This window comes from Eimeria maxima, genomic scaffold (assembly GCF_000499605.1).
Source record: "Eimeria maxima Weybridge genomic scaffold, Emw_scaff79, whole genome shotgun sequence".
NCBI lineage: Eukaryota > Apicomplexa > Conoidasida > Eucoccidiorida > Eimeriidae > Eimeria > Eimeria maxima.
This window is the reverse complement of record NW_013566766.1, coordinates 17899-33617: the sequence shown is the minus strand read 5'-3', so window position 1 is coordinate 33617 and position 15719 is coordinate 17899. Positions and strand designations below refer to the sequence as shown.

Genomic DNA, 15719 nt, shown 5'->3' with positions numbered 1-15719 from the left:
GGAGGCCTAGCTTGTTTTTCGAAGAAGTCAATGAGGAAAACGATAGAGCAAGGAGCAGTGCCCATCGAAAGCTCGTCTGATTAGAGTATTATTCTAGGCGCTTCCAGCTTGACACACACATACTGTTGATGTCAACGACTCAGACAAGCGGAAAATCTGGTGAAAGTGTGACAAAAGAGCAGCATGAAATCCGGAATTCCTGCGGACACTAGCTTCTGTGTCAATTTTTTTCGCCGAAGACTGCGTAGGGATTGTACACCGCGAGGGCCGACGCTTTCCACATAATTGTGTAACTGCTGCAAAGATCGTATGGAATGTCATTTCATGGCTGGCTGCAGTCGGGAATGCTTATATCTAGTTGGTCTGTTTCGTTCTTTGAAATCATTCTAGCCATGCACGAAGATGAGCTCTAATAATGTGCGCTAGGAAGGGGAGTGATGATAAGTGCTGTTGGAAATGAGTCGCACTTAAATCAAGTGGTCGAGATTTAACGGTTGCTACGCCGGTGTTCGACATCAACTGGCAGCTTTCCACAGAAAACACAAATAAATTCATCAACGTATGAGTCCCCTAAATTGTATTCCACCAGCATTCTCAAAGGAAGCACCAAAACTAGCAAATTAGGTTGCCCCCCCTGCAAGTTAACTGCTTGCCAAATATTTAAAGAAGTTTCTTGTACGAACTATCTTTCATGGCATTCAAGGACACGACTGGCTTGTGGGATCTGATGCACCAGGGATGATCCCCTGATCCGCGCTTTGTATCAAGGCTACATGCGTGTGAATTCAGATGGGTTTCAGTCCCTCAATTCGCTGGAGTATATGCCGCTTGATGCTGGCTTTTGCCCCGTGGAGCTCAGCTAACGGTCATGGAGAGCTGAGGCCATGTTGTCTGACAAAATTATGCCTAACAGGACCGTCGCCTGCGATGCGTTCAGAACAGCTTGATTGTCCTGCGTCGTGGAGTTACTTTGAATTTTGATACTGTCGGTGAAATTGGTCATATACACACGCAAATGCGCGCTCCTTCCAGCCGAACTCCTGGGGTTGCAGCTTGTCCCACTGCAACAACGATTATTCAGTGTGGAAGCGTAAGGCGGTGATCATGTCTCATCATGAGCGCAACGCAGAACGGTTGTGAAAGAGTTCACAGCCCCAATATGGTGGACAACAAGCACCTCCAAAGAGACAGAGACATGTTGAAATTCAGGTCAACTGGCAACGACTCTGCCAACAACAACAACTGAAATTGATGAAGTAGCCTTTTTTTCTTCCGTTGTGTACGAGATGCCCGCTTGCCACCTTTTGCTTCTCCAGGATTTTATCCGTGCTGCAAATGTAACGTGGTTAGCCAGCACTCACACAAGCTTTCCCTCTAAAATTTGTACCCAGTACATTCGATCATGGCATAGTACGCACTTCGCGTTTCTAGTACAGTACTTGACACTCTCTCTGGCTCATCTGGACACTGTCTAATCATATATTGAAGAAGATACACTGGCCACGAGTGAAGTAGCACGAAAACCACGGAATTTCGAAAGTAGTAAAGTTGGAAGCACGTTGCACGTAAGCGATGAATGAACACTGTAATTGACTCCGGTCTTCATTCTCCACTGTCTCCCCGCGGGATACCGCCCTCAGCGGGTCCAGTGCCCCCCTCTCCAGTTACAGCGAGCATTATATGTTTTCTCAGGCAAGCACCAGAGATGCAGGCATGCCAGGAATGCAGCCAGAGAAGGCGAAATCCATTCTTTCCTGCCCAAGTGAATACTATGGACCCATCTGCTGTTCTTCCGGCACGCCGGTCTGCCTGCATGCGTGGAGCACCTACTAGAGTAAACACATGGTCCACTGTGCAGTTGCTCAGACGTCCTTGAATGCCTGCATGCCTGAAATTCCTACCTAAGCAAATATGTGAAGCTTACTACAACTGAAGCGGAAAGTGAGAATTATGGAAGTATCTAAAGCATATATTCTTCAGTGCGTAAGATATCGGGTCTTTTGATATTCTAGTGCTGTGGGATGGTCCAGGGGCATCCCGTGGTTCCATAATTCATCATTTTCAGGAGGCCTTGCTACTCTGCTCGTTTTCTAAAAGATGTTGCAATTCCTCTTCTGGCTCATCCACAATACTTCGTGTAAAGAGGGATCATCGAAAGAACTGGCAAAGCCAGCAGAGACAATCTGCCACTTGGAGGCAAATCATCAATTTCCCAACAGTCATACTCTTGCTAAGATTGGCATTATTGTCCGCTCTTACTACGTGCACCCTCTCTTCATCGTGCTGATTGAGATCCTGCGTCAGAATTGACTCGAAACCGCACAACGAATGCAACTGGCCCGGTGGAAGCTGCACCGAACAAATCTTACCAATCATACAATTAGCAGCCAGTCTGATGTAGTATTCGTTAGAGCGGGGACTTCGGAACGTTGTTTCGGCTCCGAGTTGTTTGCGTGTGTATGTATGTGGCACTGGGTCACAGGTGTGTTGAACAGGAGTTGAATCGGGCAGCAGAGATCGTCCCATGCATCGTGCCGTTGGGCGACGACCAGCTTAGAATCGAACATGGACGAGTCAATATTTGATGATGCTTTGAGCACACACGCCTCCTGCAAACCAAATGGGCGGGATCGTCACAGCGTCACCTTTCGACCTGGGACCACGGGAATGCTGCGGACCCACACAAAAATGTATGGCGAAGGCATTCTTTGTGCCCATTTGGTGATGACCCCCAATTAAATTTTATGATTGTGATGAAGGAAACGTCCAATGTGTCTTTTATTGTTAGACTGTGCTACGAAGGCAGGAGAGCGACGACCAAGCAGCAGTGGCGCTGTTCATGAAATGTGGTGTTGACACGACTCAAGGCCCCATCGGATGCTGCAAGTAGTGCAGAAACCCCCTAAAATGTTTCCCCAAGAGGATTAGTTTTGTGCTCATTTAGCCGAAACTACATGTGAACAGCTCGCGGCGGTTGCATCGTGTCTGAAGCCGGTTTCACTCGCCCTGCCTTGGGCACGTGGTTGGTTTGGGACACGTCCTGGGTCTGGGGTTCCTCTGTAGCCGATTTTATCCTTGACGTACAAGTCTTTTGAAAAGCTTATGTGCTGAAACATCTGAATTTGTGGATGAGTGGAGCGAAGGCCGACCTGGGAATCCGTCTGTCTCTAGCAGCAACACCGACCGTTCGTCCCTGCGGTTCTGTGCCCATGACTTTTTGAAGTTTTTCAATAGCGAGAGTTCCTTCTTCTCGGTATATCGCTTTGTTGTTTTTATTCGCACCACCTTCTGACCTTAGTGCTCCTCAACCGCGAGACGGCGCTCCCGCTGCAGCAACGTGTTGCCCGTCAGCTGTTGAGACCCTGCTTCTGAATTCCTTAATTTCTCCCAGCCATCCTAAGGGGTCTCTTTGTATCTGATGCGGAGGTCTTCTCTTGAGTTGCACAGCAGTCTTATGTTGCCTGCACTCCCCGGCCTTAAGCCGTGGCCGTGTATGTCGAAGTCGTCAGCAAAGATGGCTCGCCCATCGTTGTAGACGAAATGAACGGCCGCTGGGGGGATGGTGCCCCAGTTGCCTCCTCCGTTGCTGTGCCATCCCCACAAAGGCAGCAGGTGTGCATAGAAGCTCGAGCAGCTGCAGCGTGGCTATGGGTTCAGTCGGAGGTCGCGGGCGCCTTTGAACGGTTTTCAAAAGACCTTCAGGCTATTCACAGTCGGGGCCTCAATGCGGCGGCAGCACTTGAAAGAGATACTGCAGGGGTGCCTGGCAGTAGGGGGGCTGCAGGTAAACCTTCAGGTGCGGGAACCGCGCGAGACGCCCTCAATAGTCTGCTACTTCTGTGTTCCGAGGCGGGAGCGGAGGCAGATCGCTTCTCTGCAACCCTAAGAACAGGCGTACTGAAGCCTTTAGAAGATGCTCTACAGCCGTTGTCGCGCGCTTATGACGCCACGGGCCCTCCAAAGGCGGCCACTCACCTGCCGACGGAATGCGGAAGTAGCGGAGAAGTGCAGAAGGCAGCGAGGAGGCTTCAGCTTGCGGAGGAGGAACTGACGGTCAGTCAACAGTGCAGCTGATTTTGTGCTAACATGCCTCCGTATGTTATACATTGGATACTCTGCTGGGGGTTACCATCAGGGCCAGTGCCAGGCTCAATGCCTAAGCAGTTGTCTTTGTACCTGTATATCGTTGTTTCTCTCTGTCTTCTCTTTCCGGCTGTGTTGATTGTTGGACGAATTACATTCGGCGCTGGATCTGTTATTTTGTTTCTCTTGATGATCCTCAGAAGGCAGAGGCAAGCTTGCAAGAGCTTCGTTCCCTGTTTGGCTCCGCTGTTAATTCCTCGCTGGAGCAAAAGGCAGTACAGCGCATTTCGCGCGCCTCTCGCTTGAAGGTAGCGGCTCAAGAAGCTCTTCAGCAGGCCCTCTCATCAGACGCATCGAGACTGCAACAAGATCCTTCATCCTCAGCTTCTCATCCGCTGTAAGTGCAATGCAAGCGAATCTTTACGCATTTATAGCCTCCATCGTTGGAGTTCCCTAGTTATATGCACAATTCTTGCCTGTGGGGTGTGTGGTGGAATCGCCTCGATCGATTAGTCGCTATCCCTGAAAGCATTTGTTTGCTTGTGCTACGCGATGCCACTTCAGGGCTTCGTTGGAGCTGCACGGCGGCGCTCGCCTGCTGAAGGCGGCAGATAGCGATGTATGGGCGGAGGCGGAAGGTTTACGACCTGAGGATCACCAACGCCGAATTTCTGCCGCTGTGCTGCATTCGATGAGGGCTGCTGGCAAAGTAAATAGTTGACAGTTTGTTGTCTGTTCCTTGCGTCACCCTTTTCTCCTGCTCAGTGCTTCTGCGACTCCGACCCTCAAGGCCGTCTGTGTTATCTCCACGCTTGTGCTGCGGTAGCCTAACAGTCTAGGTGTGGCCTCGAGGGGCCGTTTAATATGCCGCCCCTCGTCTTTGTGTGTCAGGACAAGTACAGAGTGCAGACGAGATGAGTGACTGTTTTGTTTGTCAACTGCAGGCAGCACTAACGGCGCAACAGAGAAGCACAGGCTTCGTGCTGCACTACGTGCGGGATCTGCAGCTGTTCGTCGCTGCTGAAGTTGCAGCTGCTAGCGCTTCGGGAAGCTTCACTGGAGGGACAGAGCAGGACGTGCTAGGTCAGGGGACGAGCGAGGAATTAATCTCTCGGCTGTACAGGCAGGCAAACGGAAGCGTCGAAAATGCCGAGCAACGCACAAGTACGTCGATCCAGAAACAGCTTGTCTAGGTGATCGCCCCGTGTAGTTAAGTGGGGGTGCTCTCCCGGTAGCACACGAACCAGCCTGAACTAGAGACCAGAGAGTAGAATATAGGGGGTATTTTATGAGGCGAGTCTGTAGGGTAAGTGCGATTTAGAGGCAATGAGCAAGTAGTTTTTGCGGGTTGGTTGGATGCTTATGTCAGACGAGGCAACCCTGAGGAACTTGCTACTGCATCAAGAGAAACAGCTTCAGGAGGCGCTGGCGGAGCGAGATGAGCTGCGGCAGCAGAACGAGCGGCAACGGAAGGAGGTGGAAAACCAACAGAGGGAAATCGAGGGGCTTAAGCGGCAGCTCAAAGAAGGAGCCGGTGCCGCGGCTGGTTTGCCGTCGCCTCGGAACCCGCGGCAAAAAGTGCGGAAGCAGGTGACTATACACCTGGGGGACTCTGATAACGAAAACACATGGGTTCCTTCCCAACAGGTTGCGTACCAGGGGGGGGGCCGGGGGGAGTTGCAAGGGAGGGCTGACGAGGACCTAGGCTCCTCGGAAACGGCCGTGCAGCTCCCCGCAGTCAAAGCAGGCAGTGCCGGGGGGCCCATCCTGGGGGCCCCTGACAACAGCCCTCCCTCTGCAACGCATGCAAACAACAAACAACCTATAGAAATGGTTTGGGTGGACGTACAACTGAGATACGAGGCGTTTTTGCTGTCCCTTCGCTCCCTTCCTCTCTTGAGCACGCCTTGTACGGCGAATGAACTGAACAGCCAATGGATCCATGGGAAGCCGCCTCAGTGGAGTGCAGGTGGCGGCGAGGCGTCTGCTCCCTCTCTGTCGTCTGCACATCTTGGTGGCAGCACTCCTCGCCGGGAGGCGGCTCAGGAGAGTATCCACTGGGCAGACCCAAATTTCGCTTCGTCCGTTGCAGCGGCGGTGGAGGCCGCGGCAGACGCCACTTTACCACCCTTCCTCGTGCAGTGCTGCCGCCTTGCAGCAGTTGCTGCTGCACCCGCCAGCCCTGAACGCCCATCTCTTCGCTCTAGTGGCGCCAGCCGCATTTCGGTGCAACAGGTTCAAGGCCAAATGTTGTCCAGCAGGCGGCAGCAGCAGCAGCACACAAATGAAGGGTCAGCAGCTGGGCCGTTGGAGTGGAAAGAGTCAGACCTCCAAGTTCTGGCCTACGAGCTGCTCCTGCTTGTAGCATATCACTACTCGCAATACTCCGCTGCTGCGGCATTTCTGGCTGACGAGGAAGAGATGTTACCCTCTTCTACCACCTGCCAAAGCGCGTCTCCTGAAGAACAGTGTCCTCCCACAACCGCTGCACCAGCTGCAGCCTCTCGGGTCTGGTTGCCCCGCAAGTCGCTGGCCCGCGCTATGTCCATTAAGTTGGGAACAGCCGTCTGCAGCGACTCGGAAGACCATCACCAACAGCAGCAGCAGAAGCGATCGCCTGAAGACGCTGGGGACGTTAGTGCAGTGGACACTTCGTCGCTGCAGCAGCAGCCTTGCCAGAGCGCAGCAGCAGCGCCAGCCTCTTCTCTTCAGCTGCGGAAGCCCCGAAAGTCGTTGGCGCGTGCTATGTCTATAAAGTTCGCACCTCACCACGAAGATGCTGTTGAGGCTCCTCATCCCCAGAACCAGCAACAGCAGCAGCAGGAGCAACAGGAGCGGCGGTCAAACAGTGCTGGTGGAGGAGGGCTCCTTGCTTCTTCTTGTGCGCCGTCGCGCGCAGGAGCTAGCCCAGTCTTCTCTGGGGGCTGTCACCCTTTCTCCATTCCTCTTGGAGAGTGGCAGCAGCAATTTGAATCTCGGGGCCTCTATTCGGGTTTCTTCTCTCGCCACAACCTCAACGTCCCGAGGCAGCGGCAGCGGGCAATGATGCACTGGCTCAACCCCAGTCCACTGCTACAGCAATCAAACGAGGAGGTTTTGCTGCAGCTGTTGCAGCTTGCTCGAGTTTCCTTTGAGCTGCCGAGTTCCAGCAGCAACAAGCTGCTGGCTCTGTTGGCTCCGGTATCCGACAGTGGGTTGGGCCCAACTCGCGGCACTTGCCTTCATCCCTGCGACCTCCGCTACCGTGTCTTCCGTTTGATGGAGGCCTGGCGCACTGCCCTCTTCCCCACAGCTCCGCCCTCGAGGGCGTTGCCTCGCAAGCAGGAGGAGCAGCAGCGGCAGCAGCACCGCGGGCGATTCCTCCACGGCGCTGCTGCAGCAGCCATTGGCAAGCTCGACGCCTCCTACGGAGTAAGGGGAGCCCTCAGGAGACGCGCTGGGGAGTCCACAGCCACTTCTGCCTCTTCCTTTGTCTTTCCCGCAGGAGGGGAAAGGCGGGGAGCTGAGGGGAGGCGCAGTTCCATTAAATCCTTGGCGGAACAACACCGAACCTCAACCCCCTCGGGAAGTGCCAACACGCCACAGCGCCGGAAGCAACTGGCAGGCGATTTGGGGCCTCCCGTCCTCATACAGCTCCCCCAAACTAAACGGCGTTCCAAGCGATCCTCTGCCTCGGCAGCAACCGCAACAGCAGCGACACCGACAGCAGCTGCGAATAAGCAAGAAACAGCGGGAGGGATAGACTTGTATATAAGGCAGGATCCTGTCTTTCGCTCCTTCATAGACCGCCAGCTGCAACTTCTGCACGCCGCAGCCCTGTCTCGCTGCGCCCGCCTTTTGAAGTTCTTGCTGCCCCAAGGAGCAGGAACTGAACCAGCAGCAGCAACGACAGCAACAGAAGCAGAAAAAATCAAGCGTTCCGCCGATTATGCTGCGAGGCCCGTGCCATCAACCCCGTGGAGGCCGGTTTCGATGCAGCAGCTGTACGCCCGCGAGAAGACCCGCAGTGATGAGGAAGCCCTCCTGTATTTTCTGAGGTCTCTTCTGCTGTGTCAGGGAGAGACGGCTAGCACTCAAGGGTCTCCTCAGGCCCCTGCCTTCTTGCTGTACTCCAAGGAGGAGACAGCGGCAGCTATTGCTGCAGCAGCCCAGCTGCAGCTGCTGCCTCTGCGTCTGCTGTGCTGCTTCTACCACATATTCGCCTACATATTTGCGTTACAGCAGCTGCAGCGGCAGCAGTTGTGGGGCGAAGCGGAGGCCGCGGTGGTGGTTGAGGAGGTGTCTATACACGTTACAGACGTTGCAGGCACTCCTGCAGGCACAGGGGAGGCGGAAGCCCCTCTAACGTGGGAAGTCCGTACGGAACAGAGACAAAGAGGAGGCATGGAGCTGCTGCAGATGCTGGAGCATAATATGTCACAGGCGGCAGCCCTTGACTCCGCTCTTCGTTGCACTTTGGCTGCCAGAGGCAACAACAACCCCACCCTGAAGCAGCTCGCCAGCGGGGCCGCTCCTTCTGTTCCTCAGGGCGATGCGATGCATCCATCGCAACGCATGCGGAGGCAGCAGAGTCTCAAACCGCCTGCGAACCTGCTGGGTGTGCCTGAAGTGCGCAGCGACTGTGGGGATACAGCAGATGAATCCGACGGTGAGCGTTGCAGCTATTGTAGCTGTGGAGGCAATTTTGTGTGTTTGTTGAGCCCTAAAAGAGCAGCAGCATGAGGGCCCTATGTAGCTTGCCAACTAGCTTAAGCAGCTGCGCTTTCAATACATCTGTGAGGAATGCATTCTCTGGATTTGAGTTCCCTGGATGTGGGCATATCTTGTGCTGCAGGGAGTCTCGTCTGGGGCTCTGACGTTGAGGGAGTGAAAGGAGTGGGATACGGAGGGGTGGCCCCTCCTCAAGGACAGGGAGAAAGCGCGGCCCCCCTTCACTTGGGCCTTGCTGGGTGCGCTCGTCGGTCGACCTTCCGGCGGCCTACGCTGAAGGCCCTGAGGAGGCGGACGTTGCGCACCCTGGATACGGAATCTTCAGCTGCCCGCGCTGCTGCTGCTGTGGCTGGCGTTCTCGACGGAGTTGAGCAAAAGCAGCAACTCTTGTGTCTACCTAGGGAGTTTCACCTAAGCGCCTACTGGTGCATCGATGTCCCTCTGCTGCTGTCCCTGCTTCTGCTGCTGGCGCGTTGCTGCACCGACTCCACCACTGCTAATGGCCTGCAGCTAGGCGCTCCCTCCCTGGTGCAGGGGCTACTACTAGTGGCCCACGCATCCCAAGTGGGAACCGATCCTACCTGCCCGTCAGCAGAAGACCACACTGGCAGCAGCAGCAACAGCAACAATGCCTCACTGCTTTTGCAGGCATGCAGAGCAGGCAGCGGTTTCCCTGGAATTTCTCTTGACTCTGTCTCGCTGCTTGTTGCTGCGTGCGTCTGGGCCACCGGCATCAAAGTATCCCCGAGCGTACGCCAACAGCAGCAGCAACACCAGCAACAGCAGCAGGTGACTCCCAGTCCAGCACGTACGGGGGAGTCGGCAGACTTCGGGCAACAGACTAGGGGCTCCTCTCAGGCCGGTGTCATTGTGACTGAAAAGCCACCGGTTTCTTCCATTTCCTTGGTGGAGCAGCAGCAGAAGCGGCAGTTGATACAGCAGCTGACATCTGTCTCCGTTTGCATTGTGGAGCCTGCTCGAGTGGAGGTTGTCTCTTCTGCCTTGGAACTGCTACGGGACCTGAACGGCTTTCTCAAGAAACCTTCGGCACAGTGGGCGGAGGGAAATGCAGAGGAAATTGGGTGGGCGCTTGGCGGCAGCAAGAAGAATGCAACCGTGGAGCAAAAGGGAGAGACTGCTGCGTCTGCTGCCGCAGGTGCGGCGCTCCCTGTTGCTCTACCTGCTTCTTCAACTGGTGGGGTGGATTCGCTTTCTGCTTGCCTGCCAGCTACCCTTGCCGCCGGGCCTGCAGGTTTCGGGGCTTTAATGAAGCAGGAGGCGGCCAAAGAAGGACTGAGCTCTGTTGCAAGAGATGACAAGGGGGGCGGAAGCGGCGTGGAGTTAGTGGAGCTGCTACCCCAAGTGCGAGGGGAACGGCTGCTGCTGCGTATCCGAGCGTCGTTGCTACAGCAGGAGGAGGAAATCGATGGAGGCCTCACGATAGAACCAGCGCCCACATTTGCGGGCTTGCTGATGAACAAGCGGTGGCTGGGGGCCGACTGGTGGGTCAGCCAGGGCGAAGGAAATGGAGACAGGTGCCAGCGAGGTAGGATATACAACAGACACGGTCACACGACCTGCAACGCCTGGCATGTTGCTCCTCTCCCTTTCTGTTCCATGCTCTTCACAACTGCTGCAGCGAACTGCTCAGGACAGGTTCAGCCCCTTAGGTGTACAGACAAACAAGGCACGGGCAGTGTAGAGGGAGACAGACACAGACACTGTTGCCTCCGAGACGACACTGGGGGCCCCTCCTGCACATTTGGGACTCAAACGTAAAGGCGTAGATCCTAGCGGGGTAACCGGCATTCACTTTCGGTGGTATTTGCCCCGCGCATCTTGTCTTCGGGGGCTGCTGTTTTAGTATGCCGGTGTTGGTTTCGAGAGGTCATTTGAATTGTTGGTCAGTCTTGTGGTTGTCTGTCTCTGGCTTGTTGTCTTCTCAGCCCTTCGCAAGAGCCAGTGGGCCGCGTGCTGCTACGGGCTGTCCGCTCTGCTACCTTCCCGCGTTGAGTTGCAGCAGCAGGAGGTTTCTGCGCTGCAGCTTCTGGGGTCAGGATTTCTTCTTCAGCTGCAGGAGCAGCTCCAAGACTACAGACGCCATTTCGAGCCCCAGGCCCTTTCGTTGGCCCTTGCGCTGTGGGTACGCCTCGCGCAGCGGCTTGTGCTGCTGCCGTCTGCTACCCAGGAGCGGCAGCAGCAGCCACAGCCGCAGCAGCACCAGCATTGGAACAAGTTGGATGGCGGTTCTCTTTCCGAGATGGGGACGCGAACTCTCGGTGTGAGCAGTGAAGCATTTAGTGACTGGTCGAGGCATACACAAGAGGCACTTCAGGCAGCGGTGGACTCCGGATTTGGCCTTGGCCGACGAAAGAGCAGCAGAGAGAGGGGCGAGGCTTTGTGTGGGGAGGATGGAGAGAGAGACGGCCTGGAGGAGAACGTGTGGGTGTGGGGCCTGCCCCAGATCCTACGTGGTCCTTCTCCGCTCCATGACATGCTGCGTTGTTTCGTCTACCGCTCGCTGTCTGCTGCAGCGGGCAGGGTGTTGGGCCCGCCAGTTGCCGCGCTGCTGCAGCTGGCGAGAGAAGAGGGCCCAAGTGTAGGCGGAGGAGGTGGAGCAGGTGGCAACGCCGCGACACAGGGGGGTTGGGGGGAGCGTGGTGTAGAGGATCAGGAGACACGGCAGGCGCCTACCTCCTCAGCCCCTGATGCGGAGACGAGAGACGCAGAGACAGAAGTAGAGACAGAGACAGACAGAGTTCTGTGTTCGTTGGCTCAAGGCATCAACAGCCTCTACAGCCATGTGCAGTCCGAACTGCTTCTCTACGCCCCGGTCTTCGCTCCGCTGCTGCCGCTAAGAGGGGAGCAGCCGCTGTTGGTCTTAGCTGCTGCGAAGGCGGTGCTGCTGACGGTCCTTCCCCTTGTCTCTCGCTGCGCCGACATGGCTGCTGCAGACCCCGAGCGGAAGGGACTTCCGGCCAAAGGAGGACGGGCCCTCTTAGCCGCACTCGCCACATTTGAACGCCTCGCAGACCAAGTTCGTACAAGCCTACCCTAAACCCTAAAACCTAAATGCAAACCCTATATTCTAAGCTCGACGGATTGGAAGTTGCGACCAACGACTGTCCAGTTAAAAGAGGGGCTTCTACTAGACGAGCAAACCCTCGTTAAGCTCTGCATCACTCGTCTTCCCTTCGCCTCTTGCAGATGCACAGCTGTTGGGGGATTTCTGTTGTGTTGTGTTCGTGTTCGGCTGTCTCTTCCAGCGTGTGTGTGTGTGCTTTTTTTCTTTTTTTGTTTGTTTGTCTGTCTGTCTGTCTGTCTTCCTGTGTATCTGTGTCTGTGTAACTGCGGGTGGGTGGGTAGGTGTGTTTCTAAGGTTAACTATTTCGCGTTTACTTCTGTTTTGCTACAGGTTTGTTTTGGGGAGGTTTTGTGTGTCTCCTTTCCGCGCGACTCTCCTCTGGAGCAGCAGGGCCTGCTGTCAGTTGTGGCCCCTCAGCTGTTTGCTTCCTTTTCGCTGCATCTCAGCGGGCTGACGGATCTGCTCTCGCAGGCTTTCCTCAGAGACGTTTACCTCCCAGCCAACCCGCCCCACGCTGTCTACAGCGAGAAGGCCATAGACGGGTGGTGCTGCATTTACGGGGTACTGGAGGCGGCCCTCGATTCCTTCCTGCCCCTCCCGTGGTAAGAAGAAATCCGTTAGTCTATGGCCGGATTCTGCCGCTAATGTTAATATTAACATGCAGACCTGCACATGCTTCTTCCCGAATCCCTGCCTCCCCCGCTTGGGCAAATTTCGCCTCGGCTGTCCCTCAAATGCATATTGCACAGCACGCCGCTCGCCGTTGCTGTTGTGGCTTATTTTGGGCTTTATTGCGGCATTCCCTATGCTTCTGGCGTTAGGCTAATCCCTCGGTTGCTGCAGTTTGTTTCGGAATTGCTGGCGGCCCTCATCCGAAGCCTGACGGACCCGTGCATCTCCCAAAGCGAAGGCCCGGGGGAGTGGGGCGGCCGTCCGCTGCTGCCGCTCCTGGCTCTGCGGCAGCTACAGAAGAACTATTTCAGGGGATTGCTAGAGGCCGGCGGGAGGAAAGCTGCTCTCTCCGCATCTCCCTTCGTTGCGCACTTTCTCACGCTACAGCGGACGGCGGAGGAACGCACTCGAAAGCAACGCAGGAAGTCCAAGGGGTACGAAATTGAACCCTCCGTCCTAGGCCCGATACTTTGCAGGACTTAGATAGGCGCTGAGGAGGAGGAGGAGGAGGGATTGGGTAGTCGTTCTGTCTTTCTATACTTTACACTGGAATACCTGGCTTCTTTCGGCCCGCCAGTGCAGCATCTGGCAGTTGTGTCTCCGTCGGCGGGGCGGGAAGAAAGTAGCAGACGATTCCAGGGCTCCTGGAGATCTGTTCGAAGCGACAGCGGATGGACACTAAGTTGTTTGACCTCAGTTGTTTTGGGTGTTTGTGCAGCTGGAGAGACCGAATGACCCAGCTTGTAGGCGGCTGGGAGGAGGACAAAGTGCAGCACGGTTTGCAACGAGCAGGTTCGGCGTATCTCTCTGGAATAGAGGGTGGGTCTTTTGTTATACTGCTTTCTGTTGCACGCTAGCTAACTTCTTTAATCGTGAAACCAGAAGGTGCACTTTCTATCTTCTGAAATTGTTCAGTTTCACTGGCCATTGAATCACGTACGAACACTAGAAGTAAACTTGGGCGCGCATTCTAATATTTGCAAGTTCAAGTATTGAAGCATGCAGTTTTGCAGAGTGAAACTGGGAATTTTAAAATTCTCGATTGCAAGAAATACCGCCAAAAACAACAGGATTTAGCGAGATGCTCTACTTCGACAGCAGTTCCGTACACTTCAGTTTGAGTGGCATGCTGTGAAGGCACGGGACAATTATCTGTTTCACTGTTCAGTGTTGTGCATGTGGCGCCTGTGTGTGTTTGGCATCAGACGACAACAGCGGGGACAGCTCTGACCTGCAGCAGGAAGGGGGGGGGCCTGCTGAGCAAGGAAGAGGGGCCCTCAGGGCCCTCCCATCCCGGCCGGTGGAGGAGGATAAGGGTCGCTCTCGGTCTGTATTTCGTCTCATCTTTGGACCCAACGACAGCAGGGAGTCCTCGGCAATGCGTGGAGGGGCCTCGGTACGCGGCGAGGTCGAGGGCGGGGGGGTTGGCGGTGGCCCAACGGCCTTGGGCCCCCCTCGTGTCTTTGGGTCTGGTTTGGAACGCCTTTCTCCAGCTGTATGTCAGCTGCTGTCCGCTGTTGATGCCCTGACGGACTGGGAGGCTCTGCGCCAGAAGGCGGCGTTGAGTGGAGGCCAACGGCCTACCAGCGGTCTGCAACGGTGGCTGGTCCGGCTGCACATTGCTGCTTTATACCTGCAACGGCTGCCGAAACTGCGCGAGAAGCTTCTGAAGGACCTCGAAAAGAGAATCCTCGCACGCTCCCCCAAAGACGTCGAGGTGGTGCAGCAGTTGCGCTTGCTGCAAGAACGGGGAGGCACAGTGGGCGGCACAGCAGCAGCAGCACAGGGAAAGCAACCCAGCGACTTGCTGATGCTGCGGCAGCAAGAGGAACTTGCAGACCTCAGCGCAGCTGTCGATGAAGCCCTGGAAGGACTTAGTCAAAAACTCACCGAGACCGCCAAGGAACTGTGCAGGCAGGTGGACGCCCCTCCATAAGGCGCACTGTACAAACACCGAGCCAAACACCCTAAGGCAGAAGAACTAATATACACAAAATAATAGGCTAATGCCGGCGCGCGCCTCCCTCATAGTTGCTGCCCTGCTGTTGTAGATGTTCGCCAGTAACCTCCGACTGTTTCATCTCTTTCACTTTGTTGATTGTATTGTTTAGCTGCTGTGACGTGTATGCGAGCTACGGGAACAGCCGAACAGCATCTGTTTTTGGTGCGCTGTTGTTCTCGCAGCCTGGCAGCAGTCCATCTGGTGTATTACGAGTTGCAAGGCGATATTTTCGGGTGCATGTACAGCGGGGAAGAAGCCTTCTGTGGGATGACTCTGTCACGCTTGTTGCAGGCCTTTCCAAACGTGCGTCTCCGCGCATTAGAAGGCCTGGCGGTCCATTTAATGTTTGGCCTAGACTGCCTCAGTTCATTGCTGCCGACAGGCAGGCAGCAGATATGCTGGTGTTGCTTGATTCTTTTGTGTTCAGACAGTAGAGGCATTCTTTTGTGCTGCTCCGTTGGAGTGGCAAGACGAACTCGCGTCGGCTGTCTTGCGCTGTCTAGTGGAGGTGAGAGGAGGGGATGGGGGCGGGAATAATATCTTTCTTCGTTGCTGCGGTTCTGTTTACTGGCGTCTCACATGCCTCTCCTTCCCGTGTATGCTCATGCAACAGCACTGAGACCGAGGGTGCTTGCAAGCACACGCGCATGCGCTGTGTTGGTAGCAGACGGCATGTGGGCTGTGTTCGCACTGCTCTGCAGGCCTGGTGTCTGCTGCTGGCAGATTGGGGTTATGGAGGCCACTGCTACGAGGCAAGCGAACTGGAGGTTCTGGAGGCAGATCTTGACTCTCTGCGTCAGTATGCAGCAGACAACGAAGTGTCTCTCGGGGTCAGCCGGCTTGATTCTCAAGCCCTCCCTTCTTCGTTCGTTTGCCCCCATTCATGCATAGCTACGTAGTGTACTGTCATCATGTGTACTGCATTGCCCTATCTGATCGGATAATCATCGCCACTGTTCAGTGTATTGTATATCCGTACCTGTTCAGTATAGTGTTTTAACTGCGCAGGACGACGGAGAAATGTTGGATCGCGTGAACGATTTCTTAGTGATGCTGGACGCCGAAGGCCGCTGCCTTGCTGCTGCAGAGCAGCTGGCGCGCCAGCAGCAGGAGTCGCCGCAGCAGGAGCTTTCTGGGGATTCTCTAGACAGGAATGGAAAAACGTAA

General features: G+C 55.3%; 1 protein-coding gene across 1 annotated transcript; it reads left to right on the top strand.

Moving 5' to 3' along the window:
• Window positions 1-3540: 3540 nt before the first annotated feature.
• On the top strand, window positions 3541-15719 carry EMWEY_00011300 (hypothetical protein, conserved; the record flags this gene model as incomplete). The annotated part of the gene is made up of 14 exons (XM_013482815.1): window positions 3541-4053; window positions 4284-4480; window positions 4648-4792; window positions 5028-5247; window positions 5453-8731; window positions 8918-10339; window positions 10740-11830; window positions 12209-12480; window positions 12700-12984; window positions 13269-13369; window positions 13756-14468; window positions 14980-15060; window positions 15254-15382; window positions 15561-15719. The coding sequence occupies 14 exons, from the start codon at window positions 3541-3543 to the stop codon at window positions 15717-15719; spliced, it is 8607 nt and encodes a 2868-aa protein (XP_013338269.1).